Source organism: Lithobates pipiens, unplaced genomic scaffold, assembly GCF_037356315.1.
Source record: "Lithobates pipiens isolate NorthernLeopardFrog02 unplaced genomic scaffold, aLitPip1_a1.2 Scaffold_19, whole genome shotgun sequence".
NCBI classification, from domain to species: domain Eukaryota; kingdom Metazoa; phylum Chordata; class Amphibia; order Anura; family Ranidae; genus Lithobates; species Lithobates pipiens.
In genome coordinates this window covers 237,186,949-237,213,094 of record NW_027507764.1, presented here as the reverse complement: position 1 = coordinate 237,213,094, position 26,146 = coordinate 237,186,949, and the positions used below count along the sequence as shown (strand labels likewise).

The following is a 26,146-nucleotide window of genomic DNA, read 5'->3' as shown; positions in this document are numbered from 1 at the left end:
GAGTGACGTCATCGTGGCTTCGCCGAATGACAGCGGCGGAGCGGCGAGACCCACCGAGAAGATGGATGCGCCGGACTACAGGGGACATCGCTGGCTCCTGTGTCAGGTAAGTGATACATAATGGGCTACTATGCGATGCATAGTAGTCCATTATGCTTTACCTTTGCAGGGAATGGAAGAGGAAGTAAACCCATGAGGGTTTACTTCCTCTTTAATGGTGCTTAAAGCCAGTTTCTGTTCTACTCCTCCCTGTAGGAACAGCAGGATCCTGGAAATGGAATAGGTGCGGACACCACCCCATCTCCTCAAACATGGAGATATAAGCCTTCCATGTACGATGGTATATCTTCCAAGAAGATTTCCATGCCCTCAACATGAAAAAAAGTTGAAATCACAGACAGGCCTCGGTTCCTTAGCACCTGGCTCTAAACAGCCATGACGTTAAAACCATCGATGGTAAAGCAGGATGGAGAATTGAACCTTGAGACAGAAGGTCTTCTGGCATCGGATGCCACCAGGGAGCGACTGCAACCAAGCGTACTAGGTCAGCGTACCAGGGACGCCGAGGCCAATCTGGGGCAGTCAGTATCACTGGAATCCCCTCGGCCTCCACTCTGCGGAGCAGACATGGTAACCGTTTTAGCAGAGGAAAGGCGCAGATCAGTTGATACTGAGCCCATGGAGCCACCATCGCGTCTAATGCGTCCGCCACGGATCTTTTGTCCTGAATACAAACCTCGGCATCTTCCGCTTGAGCTGGGAGGCCAGGAGATCCACGTCTGGTGTGGCATACCGCAGGCACAGAAGCCTGAACACCTCCGGATGCAATGACCATTCTCCTGGGTCCAGCATCTGGCTACTTAGATAGTCCGCCTGTCAGTTTTCTGCTCCCGGGATGTAAATGGCCGACAGGGCCAGTACATGTCGCTCTGCCCACCAAAGGATGCTAGCGACCTCACATGCTGCAGCCGAGCTTCTTGTTCCTCCTTGGTTGACATATCCCACCGCCGTGGCGTTGTCTGACTGGATCTTGAACAGACGCCCTCTTAGTCTCATCTACCATGTGGAGAGGCATAACCTGATCGCTCGGAGCTCGAGCACATTGATCGGCAACTTGGATTCCTCCCCCAACCAGAGGCCCTGGGTCGACCGAACTCCCAGTACTCCACCCCAGCCGGTCAGGCTGGCGTCCGTTGTGATCACTGTCCAATGCAGAGGTAGGAACGACTTCCTGGGCCGAAGTGCCAGGGATCTCAGCCACCAGAGCAGGGAGTACCTGACTAACTTGCTTACCCGAATATGCCGATCCAGGGACAACGGAGATTTGTCCCATTTTGTCAATATCTCCTTCTGCAAGACTTGGATGCAGAAGCGCAGCGACAACCACCTGCGGTTCATCATCAACAGCTTCACCACTGCTCTGAGAGTTTGCAAGAAACTCCCTTGCTTCCACGGAGTTCAGCAGTAAGCCTAGGTACTCCAGGAGTCAGCACAAGCACTGACTTCTTTAGGTTCAACAGCCACCCAAATTCCTGCAGGGTTTGCATGGTGATGGTCACACCCTCCTTTAATACTGAGGTGGAAGCTGCTCTCAGGAGGAGATTGTCTAGGCAACCCCCGATTACTATCCCGTGTTGTCGCAACAACGCCAAAAATGGACCCAATACTTTGGTAAAGACTCGGGGTGCTGAAGCCAAGCCAAAAGGGAGAGCCACAAACTGGTAGTGGGCTTCCCCTACTGCAAATCGCAGAAACCTCTGATGCCCGAGGTATATGGGTATGTGCAGGTACACGTCCTGGATGTCCAAGGACGCCAAGGAGTCCCCCTGATGGAGTGCAACAACTGAGCGAACTGATTCCATTCTGAACTTCTGTACTTTTACAAAGCAATTGAGGTCTTTCAGGTCCAAGATTGGACGTTCCCCTTCCTTTTTGGGGACTACAGATTGGAGCAGAACCCCTGAACCTTTCAGTTTCCGGAACAGGCACTATCACCCCGCGGCTTAGCAGGTCCCTTACTGCCCCCAACAGGGCCTCCCGGGGGTAACGGTATGCTGGAGGGGAAGAATCTGTTTGGAGGCCAAAAGAGGAACTATCTTGTAGCTCAACGAGATCAGATTGCAGACCCACTGGTTGGACAACCGAGAGGCCCACGAGGCTGCAAACTCCCGAAGGCGACCCACCTGTGACATTCTTAATGTCATCCAACGAGGCTCCAAATAACTGCTCATCAAGGAAGGGTAGATAAGTCGAGGCTTTTTTAGATGCCTGGTTCGCAGACCAGCATTTTAGCCAAATCAGGCGCCGCAGCACCACTGCTGACACGGAAGCCCTGGAGAGCAAGAGCCTCCAGGGCCTCGTCACAAATGTACTTAAGGCTGTGCACTAACTGGCAGACAGGAGTGGCCTGCTGCTTCTCCAATTCACGGTGCAAAAGTTTTGCCCATTCAGTAAGTGTCTGCGACACTAGTGCTGTGTACAGTACTGGTCCTATTGCTGACCCCACAACCGTAAACAAAGAACGAGCCTCCGCCTTCCTGTTGGTAGGGTCCTAAAATGCAGTAGTCCCCTCTGCCAGGATCGCGGTTACTTTATTTAACCTGGATACTGGGGGGGGTCCATGACCAGAGGAGCTGATTTTTTAAGAAGGCTCTCCTCAAAGGGGTAACGCACCTCCATTCTTTTGGGGACCGTGAAGGTCAGCTGCGGGCTTGCCCATTCCCTGTATATGACCTTATCGAAATAAGTCAGATACAGAAAAACAGGTGTAAGGGCTGGCTTACAGGACCCAAGAGGGGCCACTACTTCAGCAGAGGATCCTACTGCATCGTGAATTTTCAGTGTATCATGCACAGCTGTGATAAGTGCTACAACTAGTGCTTTGTCTTGCGGACCCAGGCGGGGGAATCATCCTCACTGTCCGATCGGTCCTGGTCAATGTCATCTCACACATCAGAGCAGGGGCCGCCAGTCTCAGCGGGGCACGAGACAGAGCCCCCCCCCCCCCGGTCCTGCCCATTTACCACCTTTGCGCCCGCACACTGCCTCCATCCTGGCAACAAATGTTTCAAGGATGCCGAAAAAGCGTCCAAAGGCACTGCACTGTTTGCAGACAAGTCGGTTGCAATTGCAAGGAGTTCTGGGAAAGAAAACACCAGTTTCTGAAGCCATGCTGACCCACCCTGTCTGCCACCCTTGGGGACTTGGGACAAGGTACACAATCCCACCCTCCTAGCTGCTGCAGACTGAGGGGCCCCCACCGCAGGACTCACCACCCAAGTGGTGATCAAGTGCTGAGCCATTCCGTTACAGGTGCCTGTGTCCAGTGTCAGTTCCCTGGTGTCCAGAGCAACAAAAAAAAAAAAAAAAAACGCGCTGTTGTGAGCAACAGGGACTAGCGCCGAGGTTAAAAACCATGCTAAGATACAACAAAATGGCCGCCCTGTATAAGGAACAATCACAGGGAAAATGGCCCTCGTCCATGCTTTCCACAGACACACAGAAAATGGGCAACAACCAACTGTACACAGTGAATGAACAAAGATAATGGCGGCAGAACAGCGCTATGGTGACAGCACATGTAGCGCCTCCAGACACCCAGCAGAGAGACCACAGACACAGACAACCAGCGCAGCCCGCAATCCAGGGTCAGAGCCCCCGGAGGACCCCTGGCTCAGGTACACTACACAGCGCTTAGCAGCCCAGCCATGCAACATCCCCCACGGGGGGGGGGGAGAGGAAAATAGGGAGTGAAGAGAGGGAGAGGGACCCCCTAAATTGACCTCCCGGGGAATGCCCAGCTGCTCAAACCCGCCGAAGCAGGAAGAATTGCCATCCGGATGAGCTGGGGATATCCCAACACAGACCCACTCCTGAGCAGTACGAGGTGGCTGCTGGCCACGGCACACCGTGGCAAAGACATCGGTAGTCCGGTCATATGTGTGCCCCAGAGCATTGCACTCACCGGCCACCCCTGGAGCCTGAGGGGCATGTTGTGGCTGACCCAGTGCATACCTAGGGTCTGCACACGCTTGATGGCAAGGCTGGGGAGACTACAAGGATCTAGATTATCCAGCCTGTCACCCAGCCAGCTGTTGATAGCAGATCACAGGATCTTAAAACCTTGTGCAAAAGGCAAAAATCCAGAGATTCCCAGCACCGATGGTCCCGCAGGGAGCCTAGGCCCTTCTTCACTAAGCAGAAGAGAAAAAAAAATTAAAGTTCTGGTGTTTTTCACATGTATTACATGTTCTGCCTAGTCCTCTCTTGAAGGTGGCGTAATAACCCTAAGATCAAGATTACTGGAGCTGTGTCCGTCAATGAATGAAAGAGAAAAAATTATTTTCACTTAGGAGTGTACTAACTTTTGTTGCTAGCAGTTTAGACATTAATGGCTGTGCATTGAGTTATTTTGAGGGAACAGTAAATTTACACTGTTATACAAACTGTACACACTACTTTACATTGTAGCAAAGTGTCATTTCTTCAGTGTTGACACAGGAAAAGATGTGATAAGATATTTACAAAAATGTGAGTGTGTGTAATATCTATATGCAGGGGTGGGTGGCGCTGCCTGTCACCTGGAGAGTGACCTACAGTGATGACAAATCACTAACCACGTGAAGTTGCTGGTTATACCCAGGTGTGTTGTGCAATTAATAGATTAAGGTGACCCTACTAAACACTCATATCAGGTTTATGATGCAGTTAGCGCTGTGTAGAAAGGTCTACTGGGTCCCTACATGTGCATCCAGGGGAGTGGTTGTATAAAAAAAATAAAAAAAAAAAAACAACAGAGAACCTCATATGCAAAAAAATAAAATAAAAACAACATGTATACCAAACCAAAAAAACATTGGTGTACTCCTGTGTGTGTGTGATATCCTTGATCTCTACACATGTATCCAAAAGTGCATAATGGTTAAAACTGAATATATATATATATATATATATATATATATATATATATATATATATATATATATATATATATATATATATATATATATATATATATATATATATATATATAAATAAAGCAACAGGAATATCATGAAAGTTCATCAAAAGGAGATAAAGTCTTGTGAAAAATAATCAATATACAAGTCCAATCTTTAGTGCTAATTCTAAGTGAAGCAATCCAAAAGTGACTTGTATTTATATTTTCTATAATCAGTAGGTAACCGTGCTTAGGTTAGGCTAGGCTGATATAGCTATATACACACATACATAAACACACGTACAGTATACGCATATACACAGTATCTCAGAAAAGTGACTACACCCTCACATTTTTTTTATTTTGGCTGCTCCGAGGCCGATCCGTGCATCGGATTGGCTGCCGGCACCACCATCCTAAGGGAAACAGGCAGAGGAGCCTTATGGCTTCACTGCCCGTTTCCTACTGCCCAAGTGCGAGTTGCGTGGCGCTTTGCGAATGGCCCCATTGCAGCGGAAGAGGCAGATTAGGAAGACTGCCTAAGCAACAGGAGTTTCTGGCGAGTAAAAAAAAAATAATAAAAAAAATATATAAAGAAAAATGTATTTTAAGAATATTTTTTTTATTTTTAGGGTGGCCCTCCACTTTAACCCTCTTGGGCATAGAGATCACCAGAGATTCACAGGTTGCCACTGGAGTCCTATATGACGACATCACGGAGCTGGTGTATGTTAGAGCCTTTGCATTCCTCCACCTTCTGTTTGAGGATGCCCCACAGATGGGGTTTATATCTGAAGACATGATTGGCCAGGCCATCACCTTTACCCTCAGCTTCTTTAGCAATGCAGCGGTAGTCTTGGAGGTGTGTTTGGGGTCATTATGTTGGGATACTGCCCTGTGGCCCAGTCTCTGAAGGGAGGTAATCATGCTCTGCTTCAGTTTGTCACAGTACATGTTGGCATTCATAGTTCCCTCAATGAGCTGTAGCTCCCCAGTGCCGGCAGCTCTCATGCAGCCCCAGACCACGACACTCCCACCACCATGCTCAAGTGTAAGCAAGACGCACTTGTCTTTGTACTCCTCACCTGATTGCCGCCACACACGCTTGACACCATCTGAACCAAATCTTTTTATCTTGGTCTCAGACCACAGGACATGGTACCAGTAATCCATGTCCTTAGTCTGCTTGTCTTCAGCAAACTGTTTGCAGGTTTTCTTGTGCATCATCTTTAGAAGAGGCTTCCTTCTGGGACAACAGCCATGCATACCAATTTGATGCAGCATGTGGAGTATGGGTTGAACACTGACAGGTTGACCTCCCCACCCCTTCAACCTCTGCAGCAATGCTGAAAGCACTAATACTTCCCAAAGACAACCTCTGGATTTGACGCGGAGCACGTGCACTCAACCTCTTTGATCGACAATGTTGAGGCCTGTTCTGAGTGTATCCCGTCCTGTTAAACCGCTGTATGATCTTGGCCACCATGCTGCAGCTCAGTTTCAGGGTCTTGGCAACCACCTTATAGCCTAGGCCATCTTTATGTAGAGCAACAATTCTTTTTTTCAGACCCTCAGAGTTCTTTGCCATGGAGGTGCCATGTTGAACTTCCAGTGACCAGTAAGAGAGTGAGGCCACATTTAAACACACCTGCTTTCCATTCACCTGAGACCTTGTAACACGAACAGTCAAACGGTTTAAAGTGGTTGTAAACTTAACGGAAAAAAAAAAAAAAACACAAAAACGAAAAAAAAAAAAACAAACAAACAAACATGCTCCTGTCCCTTTAAAAGGCATGAGATATAACAGTGCTTTTGCCATGTCAATTATCCCTTTCTATGTTGTACAATACCTTGCTGATTCTGTTTGTTCCTGTCTTTCCCTCAGTAAACTGACCACATTTATCATGACTGTTGATCTTTTTGTTGTGGTCAGTTTATGTGCCTCTGTCATCCAGCTATCTTCTCAGGATCTCTCCCTGGCTCTTCCGTAGTCTGCCTGAGAGCCGATCTTCTCCCTGCCCCTCCCCACTCCTCCTGCCTAGATAGTAATGTTATTCCCCTGAAATTACTCCTCCCCTCTTCGTTAACCAGTTTTTGCTCAAGCGAATGCTGACATTTCTGTCCTACATGTAAAAATCTATTTTTCTGCTAGAAAATTACTTCATAGTTAGGTTGAACTGGAAGGACTGGTGTCGTTATTCAACTGAGTGTCTACAAGTGTCCCTATCCCTGCACATTTTACACTCACATGGGTCCCTACCCTCAAGGAGCCCAAAATTCTAGGTCCTCATTCATATACTAGGGCCAATTTTGGACAGAAGCCAATTAACCTACCTGCATGTCCTTGGATTGTGGGAGGAAACCTGAGTACCCTGAGGAAACCCATGCAGGCACATGGAGAACATGCAAACTCCAGGCAAGTAGTGTCGTGGATGGGATTTGAACCAGCCATCCTTCTTACTGCTAAGTGAGAGTGCTAACCACTACACCAGTGCCAACCACTACACCACTGTATTTCACTATATAAATTTATATATATATATATATATATATATATATATATATATATATATATATATATATATATACATACATATACATATACATATACATATATACACACACACACACACACACACACACACACATATACACACACACACGATTTTTATCATGACTGACAACATTATGGTGGACACTTTTGATGCTATTTTGGGACCATTGTCATTTATACAGCGATCAGTGCTATAACAATGCACCAATTACTGTGTAAATGACACTGGCAGAGAAGGTGTCAAACCCTAGGGGATGGATCAAGGAGTTAAGTGTGTGCTAAAGAGGTGTTTTAACTGATCTGCTCCATGACACGATCACGGCCCCCAAAGGAGAGTCCGCGAGACCCGCAGGCACAGTCATGGAGTATGCGGCAGGTGCGCGTGTGCCCACAATGTCGAGATTTATTGGGGAAGTACATGTACGCCCATTTGCCCAGCCGTGCCATTGTGCCAGCGTACATCATCGTGCACTGGTCGGATAGTGGTTAATTCACAATTTTTTGTTAAAATATGTTACGCTGGGTAGGTACCAAACATGGCACACTTTAAAATTGCGTACACCTGTGTAATGGTGCCAAACTACGGTACCTCGATATGATACACTTTAAAAGCCTTTATACATGAGGCCTGGAGCTAGAATCCTTGCTCACTGCAACATTTGCAGAAATACCTTACGTGTGGGGCGATCACCATTTACATATGCGTGCACAACTTGCATATATAGTAGGGGAGGTTGGAAAAAAAAAAAAAAAAAAAAACGACAAGTCCATCAAGTATAACCTATGAATTTGCATATTGCATTTACAAGCAAAGACTGGGGGAGGGAGCGCTTTAACATTTTTTTTACATGGTCTCAAACTTTTTTCTTATATCAACTTTGCTTTTCACAAGGGATGAATAATCAATCTTTCCTTACTTTGACCCTTCCTGTGACCGACCGTCCTATCCCTTCTGCTAGTAAATTTTTTGCAATGTTATTTATTCTTTTCCATATAGTTCAATACCTGGTTAATCCTGCCTGTTCCTGTCAGTAAATTGACTATCATCCTGCTCTCTCTGCAGCATCTGTATATCCCTCTCCCCCTCCCCTTCAAGTCATTTCCGTGGTCGCCCGCCTCCCTCCGCCTCTTCCCTCCTGAAACTAAACCAGCCGACCACTTTTTGAGAAGGCTTTCCTCAAAGGGGTAATGCACCGCCATGTTTTTGGGAACCGAAAAGGTCCTTTGCGGCCGACCCCATTCCCTGTCGATGAACTTGTCAAAATAAGTCAAATACGGGAACACCTTAGGTCAGTGATGGCGAACCTTGGCACCCCAGATGTTTTGGAACTACATTTCCCATGATGCTCATGCACACCACAGTGTAGTGGAGCATCATGGGAAATGTAGTTCCAAAACATCTGGAGTGCCAAGGTTCGCCATCACTGCCTTAGGTGAATGTGCTGGCTTGCGGGACCCAAAAGGGACCGATCTGCAGAGCTTGCACCAGTGTTCCGGGAATGGCTATCCAGCGTCCTGTATACACAGTGGACACAGGAATCTGCATGTGATAGCACATGGCATGCTGTCACAAGAGAACTGCGGTGAAAAGAGCGCTCGGGCTTCAAAAAAATGGGCTCACAAGGGGAACCTGCTCTGCCCTCAGCCAAAATGGCCACCGGACAGTGCCATGCAGTGACAAGAAAATTCCTAAAACAGCGCTGCCTTCAACCAGCAAAAGTACCTCCAGACAACTCTTGGGACCCCCCACACCGGGACCAGGACCACCACTAGCCGCACAGACCCACTACAGGTGAGAGACCCAGCGATCCCCATACACACACCGCCACATGCAGACTGTTTATAACAATGTTCATCTACAAGGAACGGAAAGAACTGCCAGATTGGGCATATTCAGTGATGTGTAAGATCCCTATTTAAAGCTATATCCCACTTTTTAAATGTATTACTTTTATCAATGAACATTTTTGTCATTTAAAAGAACAGAGTTTAACAGCAGCAAGATACCAGTAAAGAGAAAAATGTATAAGGAAAACACACCTTTTTCACTAATCAGCTGTCGTGCAACTTCTTGTTGGAATTTTTCTAGACTTTCAGTGTCATCTTTCATATGGAAAAGAATGAGAAAGGGAATTCCTTCCTCTGTCAGCTCCTGTACAGAAAAAAAGCTTAACATGAGTAACAAATTACTAAATTAAATGTGATTTTTTTTTTTTTTTTTTTTTTAGCAGTAGTCATGTATTTGCCACCTTTCCGATCAATCCTAGGAATCTCCCTGAAAAAGTATGCTGCTTTTACAAAAAGCATATTCTTTTTTTGTTTGAAAATTTTAACATGAATTAAATGCATGTCAAGACACAGTCGTTTCCCAATAGGGGTTGTATATGGGCATATGTGGAAAGAAGACTGTAACCCTCTGTTTACACTGCATGCTGCTACTTTCAAACTACACAGTGCCACAAAAGATTGAACTGACCTGGACCATTAGGAGAATAATCTTTATTCACTTTATTCTTAATACCCGCTAAACATTGCATTTACGCAGAACCTAACGTGCAGTGTCTGAGGTTCAATCAGTAAAGTGTTACTAAACTCAACCATAAAATCAGCCTATATATGCAGTAAAGCATGCTCGTTATACTCACTGTGGAACCTAAATGGTTAATCCTGCACACTGTGTAAAAAGGCTCTTTGATTCTGGCTGATTCTCTGATCCTCCCCTTTTACTGTCCCCAATCCATCTCCTGATAAAACAGAGCAATGAGGACACACTGCTCATGCTCAGCTTGGTGTGTATTGCTAGAAAGTTTATTTTTTCTTGGGTGCGTGTGATCAGCACAGGGTCAATCAGCACTGTCCAGATAGAGAGTCAGGGGAGAATGAAAACTCCTACAAGCTTTAACCAGACACTGATTGAAAGCACAAGACTGCTCTAACTGCTGATGAGAAATATATCATTTAGCAGTTTATTTTTACTAAAATAATTGCATTTCCATATTCTGTGTACTTTGGGAGACCAGATACAGGTCCTTCTCAAAAAATTTGCATATTGTGATAAAGTTCATTATTTTCTGTAATGTACTGATAAACATTAGACTTTCATATATTTTATATTCATTACACACAACTGAAGTAGTTCAAGCCTTTTCTTGTTTTAATATTGATGATTTTGGCATACAGCTCATGAAAACCCAAAATTCCTATCTCAAAAAATTAGCATATCATGAAAAGTTTCTCTAAACAAGCTATTAACCTAATCATCTGAATCAACTAATTAACTCTAAACACCTGCAAAAGATTCCTGAGGCTTTTAACAACTCCCAGCCTGGTTCATTACTCAAAACCGCAATCATGGGTTAAGACTGCCGACCTGACTGCTGTCCAGAAGGCCATCATTGACACCCTCAAGCAAGAGGGTAAGACACAGAAAGAAATTTCTGAACGAATAGGCTGTTCCCAGAGTGCTGTATCAAGGCACCTCAGTGGGAAGTCTGTGGGAAGGAAAAAGTGTGGCAGAAAACGCTGCACAACGAGAAGAGGTGACCGGACCCTGAAGAAGATTGTGGAGAAGGACCGATTCCAGACCTTGGAGGACCTGCGGAAGCAGTGGACTGAGTATGGAGTAGAAACATCCAGAGCCACCGTGAACAGGCGTGTGCAGGAAATGGGCTACAGGTGCCGCATTCCCCAGGTCAAGCCACTTTTGAACCAGAAACAGCGGCAGAAGCGCCTGACCTGGGCTACAGAGAAGCAGCACTGGACTGTTGCTCAGTGGTCCAAAGTACTTTTTTCGGATGAAAGCAAATTTTGCATGTCATTCGGAAATCAAGGTGCCAGAGTCTGGAGGAAGACTGGGGAGAGGGAAATGCCAAAATACCTGAGGTCCAGTGTCAAGTACCCACAGTCAGTGATGGTCTGGGGTGCCATGTCAGCTGCTGGTGTTGGTCCTCTGTGTTTTATCAAGGGCAGGGTCAATGCAGCTAGCTATCAGGAGATTTTGGAGCACTTCATGCTTCCATCTGCTGAAAAGCTTTATGGAGATGAAGATTTCATTTTTCAGCACGACCTGGCACCTGCTCACAGTGCCAAAACCACTGGTAAATGGTTTACTGACCATGGTATTACTGTGCTCAATTGGCCTGCCAACTCTCCTGACCTGAACCCCATAGAGAATCTGTGGGATATTGGGAAGAGAAAGTTGAGAGACGCAAGACCCAACACTCTGGATGAGCTTAAGGCCGCTATCGAAGCATCCTGGGCCTCCATAACACCTCAGCAGTGCCACAGGCTGGTTGCCTCCATGCCACGCCGCATTGAAGCAGTCATTTCTGCAAAAGGATTCCTGACCAAGTATTGAGTGCATAACTGAACATAATTATTTGAAGGTTGACTTTTTTTGTATTAAAAACACTTCTTTTATTGGTCGGATGAAATATGCTAATTTTTTGAGATAGGATTTTTGGGTTTTCAGGAGCTGTATGCCAAAATCATCAATATTAAAACAAGAAAAGGCTTGAACTACTTCAGTTGTGTGTAATGAATCTAAAATATATGAAAGTCTAATGTTTATCAGTACATTACAGAAAATAATGAACTTTATCACAATATGCCAATTTTTTGAGAAGGACCTCTATAATGAATACAGGGTCCTGGGTTTAGTAAAAAAAAAAAAAAAAGGTTGACTTCATATTTAAATACAGAAAACACCTTTTTAGCTTAAAGCTGAACTCGATGAAAACCGCAAAAAAACAAAACAAAAAGCACATGGAATACATTAAACCCAGATTACCCGAAGAAGAATTTTCTATCCAATCAACCCCGAGACGTACACAGTTTTGCCACACTGCAATGTCAGGCTGATGCCTTAATCTCTGGTGTGAAAGTAGCCTAATAGGGTCAACTTTCTGCTGTCAGCTTATGGTTATGAATAACTGTAAGCAGTTTACCCAATTGGCTCCTAGTGCTGCTGCTCCCTTCCCCTGCTTAATTTGGAATTGCAAGCAGCAGATAGCAAGTCATATTCAGATACTTGCATTAGTTACATAGTTAGTAAGGTTGAATAGACACCAGTCCATCCAGTTCAACCTGAGTGTCTACAATTGTCCCTATCCCTGTACATTGCATACTCACATCAGTCCCTACCCTCAAGGAGCCCACAACCCAAGGTCCCCATTCATATACTAGGGCCAATTTACCTACCTGCATGTCTTTGGATTGTGGGAGGAAACCGAAGTACCCGGAAGAAACCCATGCAGGCACAGGGAGAACATGCAAACTCCAGGCAGGTACTGTCATAGTGGGATATGAACCAGTGACCCTTCTTACTGCTAGGTGAGTGTTAACTACACCATTGTGCTGCCCATTAGTTACTTTTTAAAATGATACATTATGCATTTGAGGGGTTACTCCTCTGAGTCCTATATTGATCCAGCGCTGTGCTCATCTGCAGGACTTTTCTCCTTTCTCACACAAGCTTGGCTGAGAGTAGCAGGGGACATTGGTCAGTCAAATCACGAGAGGAGGGAACAGAGAAGAGCCAAACCATGCTATGTGTGTATAAATGGGCACACAGCCTGGCTTGTGAGCAAGCCTGCATATGTGCCACCATAAGAAACTGCTTCCTATGATGGCACACGTGGAAGGAGGATAGCAGCGGAACCAAGGAGGAGGTTCAGGACTGCTCTGTGCTATACCATTGCACAGAGCAGGTAAGTAAACCATGTTTTTTATTTTAGGACAATAAATAAAAGAAACATTACAAAATTTGCTTGGCGTTCAGTTCTAACAGTTTTCAAAATCGATGTAAAAGTAATGAGAAAAAAAAAAAAGCACTTACTTCTCCATTTTCAAATGTTATTTCTCGCACAAGAGGTACACATTTATCTTGAGTCCAAGCAAAGGCAAGGTCAAAGTTGGTAAGTGAACCCAAATAAACCATATCAGGAGCATTTTCCTGCAACAAGAAATTATTTCCATAAAATAAGTCCCATAAAAAAAAATTTGGAGGTTCGAGATGGAAACAATGTTGCTCAAACTTTTTTTCAGGATGAAAAGTATTCTTGTCTCTGAAGTACAGTGTATTGTAATAGACAATATATAAATTTGCAGCATTTGAAAGAGCAGTTTGGAATAAGGAGTTCAAATTATTTAGAAACATGCATTAACCACCTCAATACAGTGCACTTTCAACCCCTTCCCGACCAGACCAATTTTCAGCTTTCAGCGCTCTCACAGTTTGAATGACAATTACTCAGTCATCCAACACTGTATCCATATGAAACTTGCGTCGTTTTTTTCCACACAAATAGAGCTTTCTTTTAGTGGTATTTAATCACTAGTGGGTTTTTTATTTTTTGTGCTATAAATAAAATAAAAACGTAAATTTTGTCAAAAAAATGCCTTTGTTTCTGTCATAAATTTTTGCTAATTAGTAATTTTTCTTCATAAATTTTGGCCAAATTTTATACTGCTACCTATCTTTGGTAAAAATAACCCACATTAGTATTTATTATTTGGGCTTTGTGAAAGTTATAGAGTCTACAAATTATGGTGCCAATCGCTGAAAATTGATCACTTCTGATCAGGCCTTCAGTACATCAGGTGTATCATTTCTTGAGACACTAACAAGTCAGGAAAGTACAAATACCCCCCAAATGACCCCTTTTTACAAAGTAGACATTCCAAGGTATTAAGTAAGTAGCATGGTGAGTTTTTTTTAAGTTGTCATTTTTTCCCACAATTCTTTGAAAAATTGATTTTTTTTTATTATTTTTTTTTTTTTTTACAAAATTGTCATATTATCAGGTTATTTCTCACACACAGCATATACATACAACAAATTACACCCCAAAATACATTCTGCTACTCTTCCAGAGTACGGCGATACCACATGTGTGAGACTTTTATACAGCCTGGCCACATACAGAGCACCAACATTAATGTAGTACCTTCAGACGTTCTACGACCACCTATTACACTTTTGAAGGCCCTGGAGTACCAGGACAATGGAATTTCCCATAAAATGACCCCATTTTAGAAAGCAACCACCCCAACGTATAATCTGTGAGGCATAATGAGTCTTTTGAACGGTTAATTTTTTTCCAGAAGTTTTTGGAATATGTGGAAAAAAATTAAAACTTTTTTTTTATTTTTTTTTACACAAAATTGTCAATTTATAACATATTTCCAACACATAGCATGTATATAGCAAAAATTACACCCCAAAATACATTCTGCTACTCTTCCAGAGTATGGCGATGCCACATGTGTAGGACTTTTACACAGCCTGGTCACAGAGAGGCCGAACATTGAAGTAGTACGTTGAAGTAGTACGTTCAGGCATTCTAGGAGCATAAATGACACATCTCATTTCATTCCTACCTATCACACTTTTGAAGGTCCTGGACCACCAGGAAAGTGAAATTACCCACAAAATGACCCCATTTTGGAAAGCAAACACCCCAACGTATATTCTATGAGACATGGGCTGCAAATAGGGACTCGGGTACCCTGATGGGCCGGTGACAGGGACTCGGGTACCCTGATGGGCCGTGATAGGTACTCTGATGGACTGTGATTGACAGGTACTATGAGGGGTGGTGACAGGTCCTCTTTATTGCGGGGGGGAATCAGTGTGCTTGATGTGTACTGTAGGCGGTAACGAGTCCCAATGGCTGTTTACCAGCGTCGGTGACAAACAGTGTTCCCGGGGGACACGCCGCCACCGACGTGCACGCGAAGCGCGCTCACGATCGCACGCATGCGCCATGCACACTCGGGGTGTGACCATCTGTGATCGGCCGTGACTTCATCACAGCCGATCACGTGGTAAACAGCCATAACCAATGGCTGTCCACCCCCTTCGGTGGCGAGCGGTGTCTCCGTGACACTCCGCCACCGAAGAAACAGGGATGCGCACGCACGATCGCGCGCATTTCCTGTTTAAACGGGAGGCCGTCATGACAGCCTCCCGCCACAATAGCTGCGCCGCCTGGCCGTCATTTGACAGCCGGCAGTCAGCAACTAGGTAAAGGCTTACCTGTAGGTAAAAAAATATATATATCTCCCAAGCCTGTACGGTTTAGGAGATATTCCCCTCGCAATGCGCCTCTGACTGCAGTGGTGCCTTGCACACAGGGGATTCTCAGCTGAAAGTCTGGCAGACGCCGGGCCCTGCCGGAAAGAAATCTCCTGCGTGCATGCGCGGGAGTGACGATATCGTGGCTCCGGCCACTCACAGCGCCGGAGCCGCGATACCCGGAAGAAACGCAGAGGGAACATGTCAGCTCCATCGGCGTGGATCGGGCCAGATGTCGGGGCCTCGTTCTAAGGTAAGTATTTCATAATGAGCTAGTATGCGGTGCCTTTTCCTTTGCAGGTGAGGAAAAAAAAACAAAAAAAAACAAAAAAACACATCAGCAGGTATACAACCGCTTTAAACAAAGTCCTTGTTTGCTATGTTTAAGAGCATTTTTTTTTTTTTTTTTACATGTTTGTTTAACCAGTTGAGACCCGCGCTATAGCCGAATGACGGCTACAGCGCGGATCTCCTTTGCCGGGACTACGTCTATTGACGTAGTCCCGTGCACGAGTGGCCTGCGCGCCCCCTGAGGGGCGCGCTCTGTGATCAGCGAGTCTATGAGACTCGCCTGATCACCGATCCGAGCAAGGGGTCGATCCCAACCCCTTATCACGTGATCAGCTGTCAGCCAATGACAGCTGATCGTGTGATATAACGGAGCCGGTAATCGGCTATTATTCCTCCTCGCGCTGACAAAAAAAAGAGCCGATCACCGGCGGCCGTGCCAGTACCCACCTGCCCCCTGCTTTGCCACAAATAAAATAAAAAATGTGTCCCCCCTGTCAGTGCCACCCAGAAGTGCCCACAATCTGCCTCAAAGGTGCTGCACCCCAGTGCCACATATCCGTGCCCACCAATGCAGCCCATCAGTGCCCACCAATGCAGCCCATCAGTGCCCACCAATGCAGCCTATCAGTGCCGGTTCGTCAAAAAGTAGTACAAACATAAATAGGAGGGGTGGATGCTGTGTCCATCAATGAACTTCAGAGAACAGGATTTTACGGTGAGTACAAAAAAACCTATTTCTCTTACGTTCACCGACTGACACAGCTCCTCTTAGACCATTGGGTTGTTACGCCACCTTAAGGAGAGGACTAGGCATAACATGTTAAAATGTAATAATAAAACTAGAACCTTCTAGTTCCACCCAAGGGGCGGTGCCTTAGGTAACAACCCCACAGCCTGCATTGCAGCTTCAGTTTTTTTCTGCCTAGTGAAGGAGAAGGCTGGGTAACAGGTTGGATATACTTATCCTTGTAGTCTCCCCAGCCTGGCCAGCGACCGTGTGCAGACCAGAGCTCCGCACTGGGTAGGCCACGACATGCCTCAGCTCCAGAGGCGGTCGGTGAGCGTAATTTCTCCGGGTCACACATGACTGGGCTACTGATGTCTGCGTCACAGTGCGCCGGGCCAGCAGCGACCCCGTACTGATCGGAGAGTGGATCGGTGATGGAATGTCTCCCAGCTCTGAAGGACTGTTAAGTACAGGTCTCCCTGCCTCGGTGGGTCTGAGCAGCTGGGCATTCTCTGAGGTTGATTCTGGGGTCCTTCACCTCCCTCTCTTCTCTCCCTGTCCCCATCTTCCCTCACCCCCTTCCATGTGGGGGATGCTACATGGGCTTCTGAGCAGTGTGTGCGCCATAGTCAGGGGCTCTCACCTGGGGGGGGGGGGTGGTCTGTGCCCTGGATGTGTGTAACCAATTTTCCTGTAGTTTGGTGGCCATTTTCCTTGTGATCACGTCTTTTATAGTGGATGCTCGGCGGCCATTTTCTTGAAGCCTGAACACGTTTTTGGTCAGTTTCAGTGCCATTCAGAGTAGCTCTGCACAGCGTGATGTGATGTGATCCTATGCACCTGGGGGCTGACACAGGCACTATTAGCTGGATGGCGCAGAACCAGTCAGGGTGGCGAGTCCTGTGGGAAAGAGCCCCTCAGCCATCAGCAATTAGGAGGGTGGGACCATCACTGTCTTAAGTCCCCAACAAGTGGCAGACAGTGTAGGGTTAGCATGGCTTCAGAAACTGGCGTTTATTCCACCGAAATCCAGGAAATTGCAACCTGTTCGCCTGCAGACAGTGTAGTGCCCCTGGACGCTTTGTCGGCGGTCCTTAATTTGTTCATAGCCAAGATGGAGGCGGTGCGTTGGCGTAAAGGTGGTAAAAAGCGCCCCTGCCTCCCCCCCTTCCTCCGGGGAGTGCTCTGACGCAGACTCTGGGCCTGCCGAGGCTGGTGACCCCTGTTGTGACGTTTTAGATGACGTTGACCAGGACTGATCGGACAGTGAGGATGAGTCCCCATGCCAGTGCACTGGCTGATGCCTGTTTTGGCCGCAAAGTTTTGCAGGCGGCTGTATAATTGCATTTACATTTTTCCTGTTTTTTTTTTTGTAAAAACACAGTACCTTTAAGTAATGCACTGTTGCATTTGTTACCGCAGTTCTGGTGCGGTTTGGAGGTAGTGCCTCTCAGTTGAGGAGCACCCTGTTTTTTTGTGGGTAAAAAAGTTTTGGTTATTCCCACACACTGTAGTTTGTGGGTAAAGTTTATACTAGTTCCCACATGCCATTGTGGGTGAAGTTTTATGCCGTTTTCCCACCCCTCATTTTGGCACTGCTTAGGGACGTCCCAATGGTCTAAGAGCGGAGCTTTGTCAGTCGGTGAATGTAAGAGAAAATAGGATTTTTTTGTACTCACCGTAAAATCCTTTTCTCTGTAGTTCACCGACTGACAGCACCCACCCCTCCTATTTTTCTTTACGTTATACTGCTTGTTGACGTACTGAAGCTGCAATGCAGGCTGTGGTGTTGTTACCTAAGTGACCGCCCCTTGGGCGGAACTAGAATGTTCTAGTTTTAGTATTACATGTTATGCCTAGTCCTCTCCTGAAGGTCAAGTAACAACCCAATGGTCTAAGAGAGGAGCTGTGTCAGTCGGTGAACTAAAGAGAAAAGGATTTTACGGTGTACAAAAAAATCCTATTTATCTCTTTCATTCATTGATGGACACAGCATCTTGCCCTTAGGGACGTCCCCTAGCAGTGTCAAAAACGAGGAGTGGGAAACAGCAAGAAAAAAAACTCCACCCATAACAACCAGAGCTCCTCAACAGAGGAGTTGCAACCTTAAGCTGCCGCCTGAAAAACCTTGTGGCCAAAGGAAGCATCCGAAGATGCGCTCGCATCAACTTTGTAAAATTTAGTGAAAGTGTGAACGGATGACCAGGTTGCCACCTTACACACCTGAGAAACAGACGCTTGATGTCGGAAAGCCCAAGAGGCACCAATTGCCCTGGTAGAATGTGCCATGACAGGAAAGGGAGGCACCCACCTCCTTTACCACAATCTACCTGATCCACCGAGAAATGGTGGCCAACGAGACCGCCAGTCCCTTCTTTGGACCAGCCACTGATACAAACAGCGAGTACGACCTCCGAAAAGGAGCCATAGCAGACAGATATAACCGCAGAGCATGGACCACATCCAAGGAACGCAAAGCAACCTCTTTAGGGTGCAACAGCTGAGGACATAAGGACGGAAGCACAATGTCCTCATTTAGATGAAAAGCCAAAACAACCTTTGGAAGAAACGAAGGCAGTGAGGGCAGCACCACCTTATCTGTGGAGGACCAAGTAGGGAGACTTGCATGACAAGGCCGCCAACTCAGAAACACTCCTGGCAGATGTAATAGCCACTAGAAAGACTACCTTCTGAGGCTAGGGTCAATAAGGGGATCACCCTAATGTTTTCAAATGGCGGTTTCTGTAGCACAGAGAGCACCAGATTCAAATCCCATGGAGGGAGCAGTGGTTGAATCGGAGGGGCCACATGTCAAACTCCCTGAACAAGCATACTCACGAGTCACCAAGGGTCGCAAAAAAAAAAAAATAAAAAAAAAAAAAAATAAAAGCTGATATCTGCCGCTTAATGGTGCTTAAGGCAAGTTTTTGATCCACTCCTCGCTGCAAAAATAGCAGGATTCTGGAAACAAAGTATGAGCGCGGACACCACCCCATCTCCTCACACATGGAGATGTAGGCCTTCCACGTACGATGATAAATCTGAGAAAATGACTTCCGTGCTCTCAGCATAGAGGAGATTACCGAACCCGACAGACCTCGGCCCCTTAGCACCTGGCTTTCAAACAGCCATACCATTAAAGCCAGTGACAGTAAAGCAGGATGAAGTATTGGCCCTTGCAACAGAAGGTCCTCTCGCATCGGCAGCCACCATTCGTACTATGTCAGCGTACAACGGACGCCGAGGCCAATCTGGGGCAATCAGAATCACTGGAATCCCCTCGGCCTCCCCTATGCAAAGCAGACGTGGTAGAAGTTTGAAGGGGGGGGGGGGGGGGTGATCAGCCGATAATGTCCTCATGCAGCCACCAATGTGTCTGCCCAGGGATCTTGTGACCTGGCCACAAACCTCTGTACCCTACGATTGAGTTGAGAAGCCAGGAGATCCACATCTAGTGTGCCACACCTTAGGCAAAGGAGCCGAAATACATCCGCATGTAACGACCATTCCCTTTGGTCCAGCATCTGTCGACTTGGGTAGTCCTTTTGCCAGTTATCTACATCCTGTACATGCCCAACAGAGGCAGCACACACTGCTCTGCCAACCACAGGATGCGAGCGACCTCCAGTGCTGCAGCCAAGCTCCTTGTGCCTCCTTGATGGTTGACATATACGCCACTGCTGTGGAGTTGTCCGACTGGATCCTGACCGGACGCCCTTGCAGCCTCTGTGACCATGTGGAGAGGCACCGCCTGATCGGCCAAAATTCCAGCACAATGATCGGAAGGCGGGATTCCTCCAGCGACCCTGGGCCGACTGTACACCCCAAACTCCCCCCCCCCCAACCGGTCAGGCTGGCATCCGTTGTGATCACTGTTCAATGAAGAGGAAGGAACGACTTTCCCGGACCGATGGGCAAGCGACCTGAGTCACCAGAGCAGGGAATCCCTGACTAGCTAGTTCACCCGAATTTGACAATCCAGGGAATGGAGATTTGTCCCATGTGGACAGGATCTCCTTTTACAAGACTCGAGTGTGGAATTGAGCATACGGTACCGCCTGGAAGGTGGCTACCATTAGACCCTGGACTCGCATGCAAAAAACGCAGTGACGACCACCTGCGGGACACCAACAACTTCACCGCAGCTTGAAGAGTCTGCAGCATGTCCGAAAGGAGAAATACTCTCGCCTCTGTAGAGTCCAGAAGCATGCCCAGGTATTTCAGACGTTGAGTCAGCAACAACACTGACTTCTGTAGGTTCAGTACCCAACCAAACTCCCTCGCTGCCTTAGCAAAGCCAAAACTGGGGATGGCACCTTGGTGAAGACCCTCGGTGCCGGGACAAAGGGGAGAGCTAAAAACTGATAGTGCTTGCCCCCAACCGCAAATCGCAGAAAACTCTGATGCTTGATGCATATGGGGACATGCACGTATGCTTCCTTGATGTCCAGGGACGCCAGAAAATCCCCCTGATGGAGTGCAGCGACCACTGAGCGAACCGTCCATCCTGAAACTTTGTACTTTCACAAAGCTGTTGAGGGCCTTGAGATCCAGAACCGGACTGGACCTCTTCCTTCTTTGGGACCACAGATTTGAGTAGAATACCGGAAACCTTTCCAGCGTCGGTACAGACACCATCACCCCACGTAGCAGCAGGTCCTGTACTGCCCCAAACATGGCTTCCCGACGAGCTGGAAGAAGATGAAGGTTGGGAGGGAAAAAAAAAAATAATCTGTTTGGCGGACAAGAAAGAAATTCTATCTTGTATCCTGATGAAACCAGTTCCCAGACCCACTGGTCGGAAAGTAGGGAGGTCCACCGAGCTGCAAACTCCCAAAGGCGACCCCCCCACCCGAGAGTCGGGCTGGGGCAAACCTTCATGCAGTAACAGATTTGCTTGCAAGCTTGTTCAGCTTGCGAAACCAGGGACGTTTTTGTCCCTCAGCGGGCAATTTGTCGGACTGGGAACGCTTACCTGCCGACCCGGGCGGATGAAAAATCCACTTCTGAGTGGAAAAGGAGGGCCCCCGCCTACGGCGTGGCTACTTACCTTTTCTGGACGGTGGGAGCAACGTACTCTTACCCCCAGTAACAGTCTTAATAATGTCATCCAGCGAGGCTCCAAATAGCTTCTCACCCTGGAAGGGCAAGTCCGCCAGTGCTTTCTTAGATGCCTGGTTTCGCAGACCAGCGACGTAGCGCTACTGCTGATACTCAGGCTCTATAGAGCAAGGGGGCTGTATCTAAGGCCGCATCACAGACATACTTAAGGACCTGCACCAACTAGTCTGCCAGCTCCATGCAGACCGGGGGAAGCCTGTTGCTTCTCCAACTCACGGTGCAACAATTTAGCCCATTCAGTAAGCATCTGTGACACCAGGGTCATGGCTAACACCAAAAAGAGGGGGAAAACACTGCGCTCCCTATACAAGTGACAAAAATTGTGATACAACACAAAACAGCAGCTAACATACAAACAAAGTCAAAATAACAAATGATAACAAACAATGTAGCACTATAATGTCAAAAATTGTAAAGAACCTAGATATAAATCCCCAAATAATTTGGTAGTGAAATCAAACTTAAAAGGCCAGCACACATCACATGTTGTGCGGTCCAGTAAAAAAAAAAAAAAAAAAAAAAGTGCTAAAGTGAACTAACAGCATGAACATAACGGTGGATACCCTTACCGTAAGTGATGGACACAAACTACTATATAGTAAATGTGTCATGCAGGCTTATGTGCATCACACACGATTCTTATACATCAGGTCATGGATCACCATCCGAATAATCGCTGCCCACTTCAGGATCAATACACCTCAGATCTCCAGGGGTTCTCAACTCTCTCTCGAAGGTTTCGGTCAGCTAGAAGCTCGGAGCGGGTTCACCATAAACAAAAAGTAAGGACAATGCCTCTCATAGTGAAAATCCACCATTGAAGGTTTTGTTTGAATTTTTTTTTCCAAATGACATAAAAAATAACATAAAAAATATCCCCAAAAAAGAAAATCATGTGATCCAATAAAAATGAACGATAAAAAGAGCAATATGGGGAGCAGAAAACGCTTCGACGCGTTTCGACTAATAAGCCTTCTACTGGGGCATTACCCAGGTTCTATAATCATTTCTGGCTGTGAATGGAAGGCTATACATAGTTCATACCAACGAAACATCTGGACTCACATTTCACACTATTTTGTCATAGCTGGACTTTATGTTCATGCTGTTAGTTCACTTTAGCACATATTTTTTTGTATTTTTTACTGGACCGCACAACATGTGATATGTGTGCTGGCCTTTTAAGTTTGATTTCACTACCAGATTATTTGGTGATTTATATCTAGGCTCTTTACAATTTTTGACATTATAGCGCTACATCGTTTGTTATCATAGCCAACAACGGCCGCAATGCTGACCCCACCACCGTAAACATGGACCAGGCAACTGCCTCGGCTCTTCTGGTCAGCAGGGTCCTTAAAAGCAGGGGCCCCTTCCACCAGAATCATGGTTACCTTATTTAACCTGGATACCGGGGGGGGGGGGTCAACAATCGGAGATGTCCATTTCTTCAGGAAACTCTCCTCAAAGGGGTAATGCGCCGCCATGCGTTTCGGGACTGAAAAGGCCCACTGCGGTTTTTCCCACTCCTTGTAAATAAACTTATGAAAATAAGTTGGGTAAGGAAACACCTTAGCCGTGCGAGCTGGCTTGTGGGACCCGAAAGGGACAGACACCTCTGTAGATGTCCCCGCCGTATCCTCCATCTTTAGGGTATCCCGCACTGTTGTGATAAGTGTTCCTACAAGCGATTTTTCCTGCGCTGACCCGGACACAGATTCATTTTCACTGTCCAAACAGTCCTGGTCCGCAACCTCTGACATGTCAGAACAGCGGCCGCCTGCCACGACAGGGCCAGAGTCTGAATCAGTGCATTCCCAGAAGACTGTGGGGGGAGGGAACTTTCTTTTAGCCCCCTTGCGCCCACACGCCGCTTCCACCCTGGCAACAAAGGCCTCCAGGACCGACAGGTGCAGGGGAACCGGTTGCCATAACAGGGATGTCTGGGGAAGAAGCATCCAGTTTCTGACGCCATGCTGACCCACACTAGCCTGTCACCACTTAGGGACCTAAGGCAAGTCACACAAAAATGTCCACCTCCTCCTAGCTGCTGCAGATTGAGCGAGACCCTGGCAGGACTCACCACCCTGACCCAGGTACTGCACTGTGCTGCTGCTGTCCGCTCTCCCCTGTGTCAGCCACAAGGTGTTCTGTGTAAAAAGCCTAGAGGGAAACCTAGAAGGAAACAAAAACTAATAGAAAATGGCCTCCTCAGCAAAAAAAAATAATTAAAAAAATTTGAGGGCGCTGGGAAAATGGTCGTCGGACTTCCAGAAAGGAAAAAAATGGCTGTGGCTACAGAAAAATGGCCGCGGAGCTTGCGGCGGTCTCCCCATGGCATACACACCAAACCATCCCACTGAGGCCCAGAAACAGGGAAGAGGAAGACAGACCCCCAGCGCAGCCCCCTGCCAGGACCCGGAGCCCCACCCCCCGGCCAGGTACGTGCACCGCACCCCCATGTGCCCAGTCACACAGCGGCCCATAGCATGGGGAGGAGTGAAGGGACAGAAAAGCAAAGGGAGAGCAAGAGACCCCCCTAGTCAACCTCCCAGGGAATGCCCAGCTGCTCCATCCTGCCAAGACAGGTGGGAACCATACTTACCCCTCTTGTAGGGACTGCTGGATGCATTCCACAGACAGAACCATCACCCGAGCAGTATGGGGTGGCTGCCGGCCACGGCGCACTGTGACACGGACAGCAGTAGCCCGGTCATACGTGTGCCCCGGAGCATATAGCCCACCGGACGCTCCTGGATCCGACGGGGCATGTAGTGGACGACCCAGCGTGTAGCTAAGGTCTGCTCATGCTCGATGGCCAGGCTGGAGAAATTAGCAGGATCTACATTATCCAGCCTGTCACCCAGCCCGGCTGTTGATTGTAGATCACAGGAATCAAAAATGCAGAAAAAATAAAAAATTCCCAGGACCAATGGTCCCATCGGGAGCCAGGTCCTTCTACACAAGACAGAAAAAAAAAACTGAGCTGCTGGATGCAGTGTGAGGGGTTATAGCCAGTTAGGACCGCCCCCTGTGCAGTTTTGCTGTTTTTAACAAGTTCTGCCTAGTCCTCTCCTAAAGGGGTGATATAACCCTAAGGTCAAGATGAAGATACGGTGTTAGTCAATGAACGAAAGAGAAATTATAAATACAATGGCTGCCATTGCAGATCTTCTGAAAATGTAGGCTTCCCAAATGTTATGCCGACACTAGTTTTAACCCTTTCACGATCAAAAGTCATTGATGCATGCACGCCAAAGTCAAATTTAGCATCATCAGTGTGCATTGTAACTCAACAATAAACGGACTAATCAGTCTAAACTAAATACCATTTATATTGCAAAGAGACATTAAAGGACATATAAAGGCTATATTTTCCATAATGTTGTAATAAATATCTCTGCTCATATTGATTATTGAAGGTTTAGGGAAAAAAATTTTTTTAAATAAAAACTCACAAATTCACACCTGCAAATCCACCCCACCTCTAATTGGATGTGAGAAGCTCAGCAGGGGTTTTTGGTACTATGAAAGGCAGCCTCACTGAAAGCAAATGGGAGGCTGCCAGCTCTCACAACTAATGACAGCCACTTGCATGTAAACTCTCATGGAGCGATCACATTTTTGTTACATGTGAGATCATGTGTGAGTGGCCATCTTGCGTTTCTTTCAGTGGTGCTGCTCTCATAGCCAATTGAAGGGAAAACCCGCTGGGGTTCCAGCATCTAGTTGAAGCCATGGTTTATTCACAGGTGTAAACACATTAAAAAAAACTATAACGAAGGGCAAACTTTTTTTTTCGTTTTAGAGTGGAGAGGGATTAGAACACCTGTTGGGTTTTCATTGCTGTCTGTGCCCCCATTAGGGAGAATCACCATCTCTAGGTTGTCCTGTTTACCAATATCAGCAAAAGTAAAAAATTCCAAAATTTGGGGTAGTTTTCAGAACAGGAAAAGTGAGGATATCTTCCAATGGGGACACTAGTTCTGGCGACAACCAGGGATGCCCTCACTTTACAGGGGTTTTCTCTCACCTGTTTTGGCTGTGGAACAGAAAGGGAAACCTCCTAAATGGGATGCAGATGACAAATCAGAGCAGACTCATCTCTCTCTCTCATTACTTCCCAACCAAATTTCCAGAGATGGAGGGTCTCTCATGGCCAAAGAACACAATTTAAACCATAATTTCTTTATAGAAATCCCATAGTGCTTCAAGAATATCAGGTAAAGACATATCAAAACATCAGTTTGGTTGCCAAGTAAGGTGACTGAAGACAACAGCTTTCACATCTTAGGTTTGATGAATGACTGCCTATGGCCAACATCAATAATGGCTTAATGTATAAACAAGTCACCTTTTAACATCTAAATCTACATGATTTACATACATCTTAGAAAATATATTAAGTAATCTAGGATGGGTTCTGGATAAAATTAG

The 26,146-nt window shown here is 46.5% G+C and overlaps 1 protein-coding gene across 1 annotated transcript in view; it reads right to left on the bottom strand.

The window, feature by feature from the left end:
• The window catches only part of ERP44 (endoplasmic reticulum protein 44), a 132,379-nt gene that overhangs the window by 13,446 nt on the left and 92,787 nt on the right, over nt 1–26,146 (bottom strand). The window contains exons 8-9 of the mRNA XM_077491802.1: nt 13,330–13,446; nt 9,534–9,645 (exon numbers count right to left, since the gene is read on the bottom strand). Of these exons, the coding sequence (XP_077347928.1) occupies nt 9,534–9,645; nt 13,330–13,446 (229 nt within the window). The remainder of the gene's footprint in view (nt 1–9,533; nt 9,646–13,329; nt 13,447–26,146) is intronic.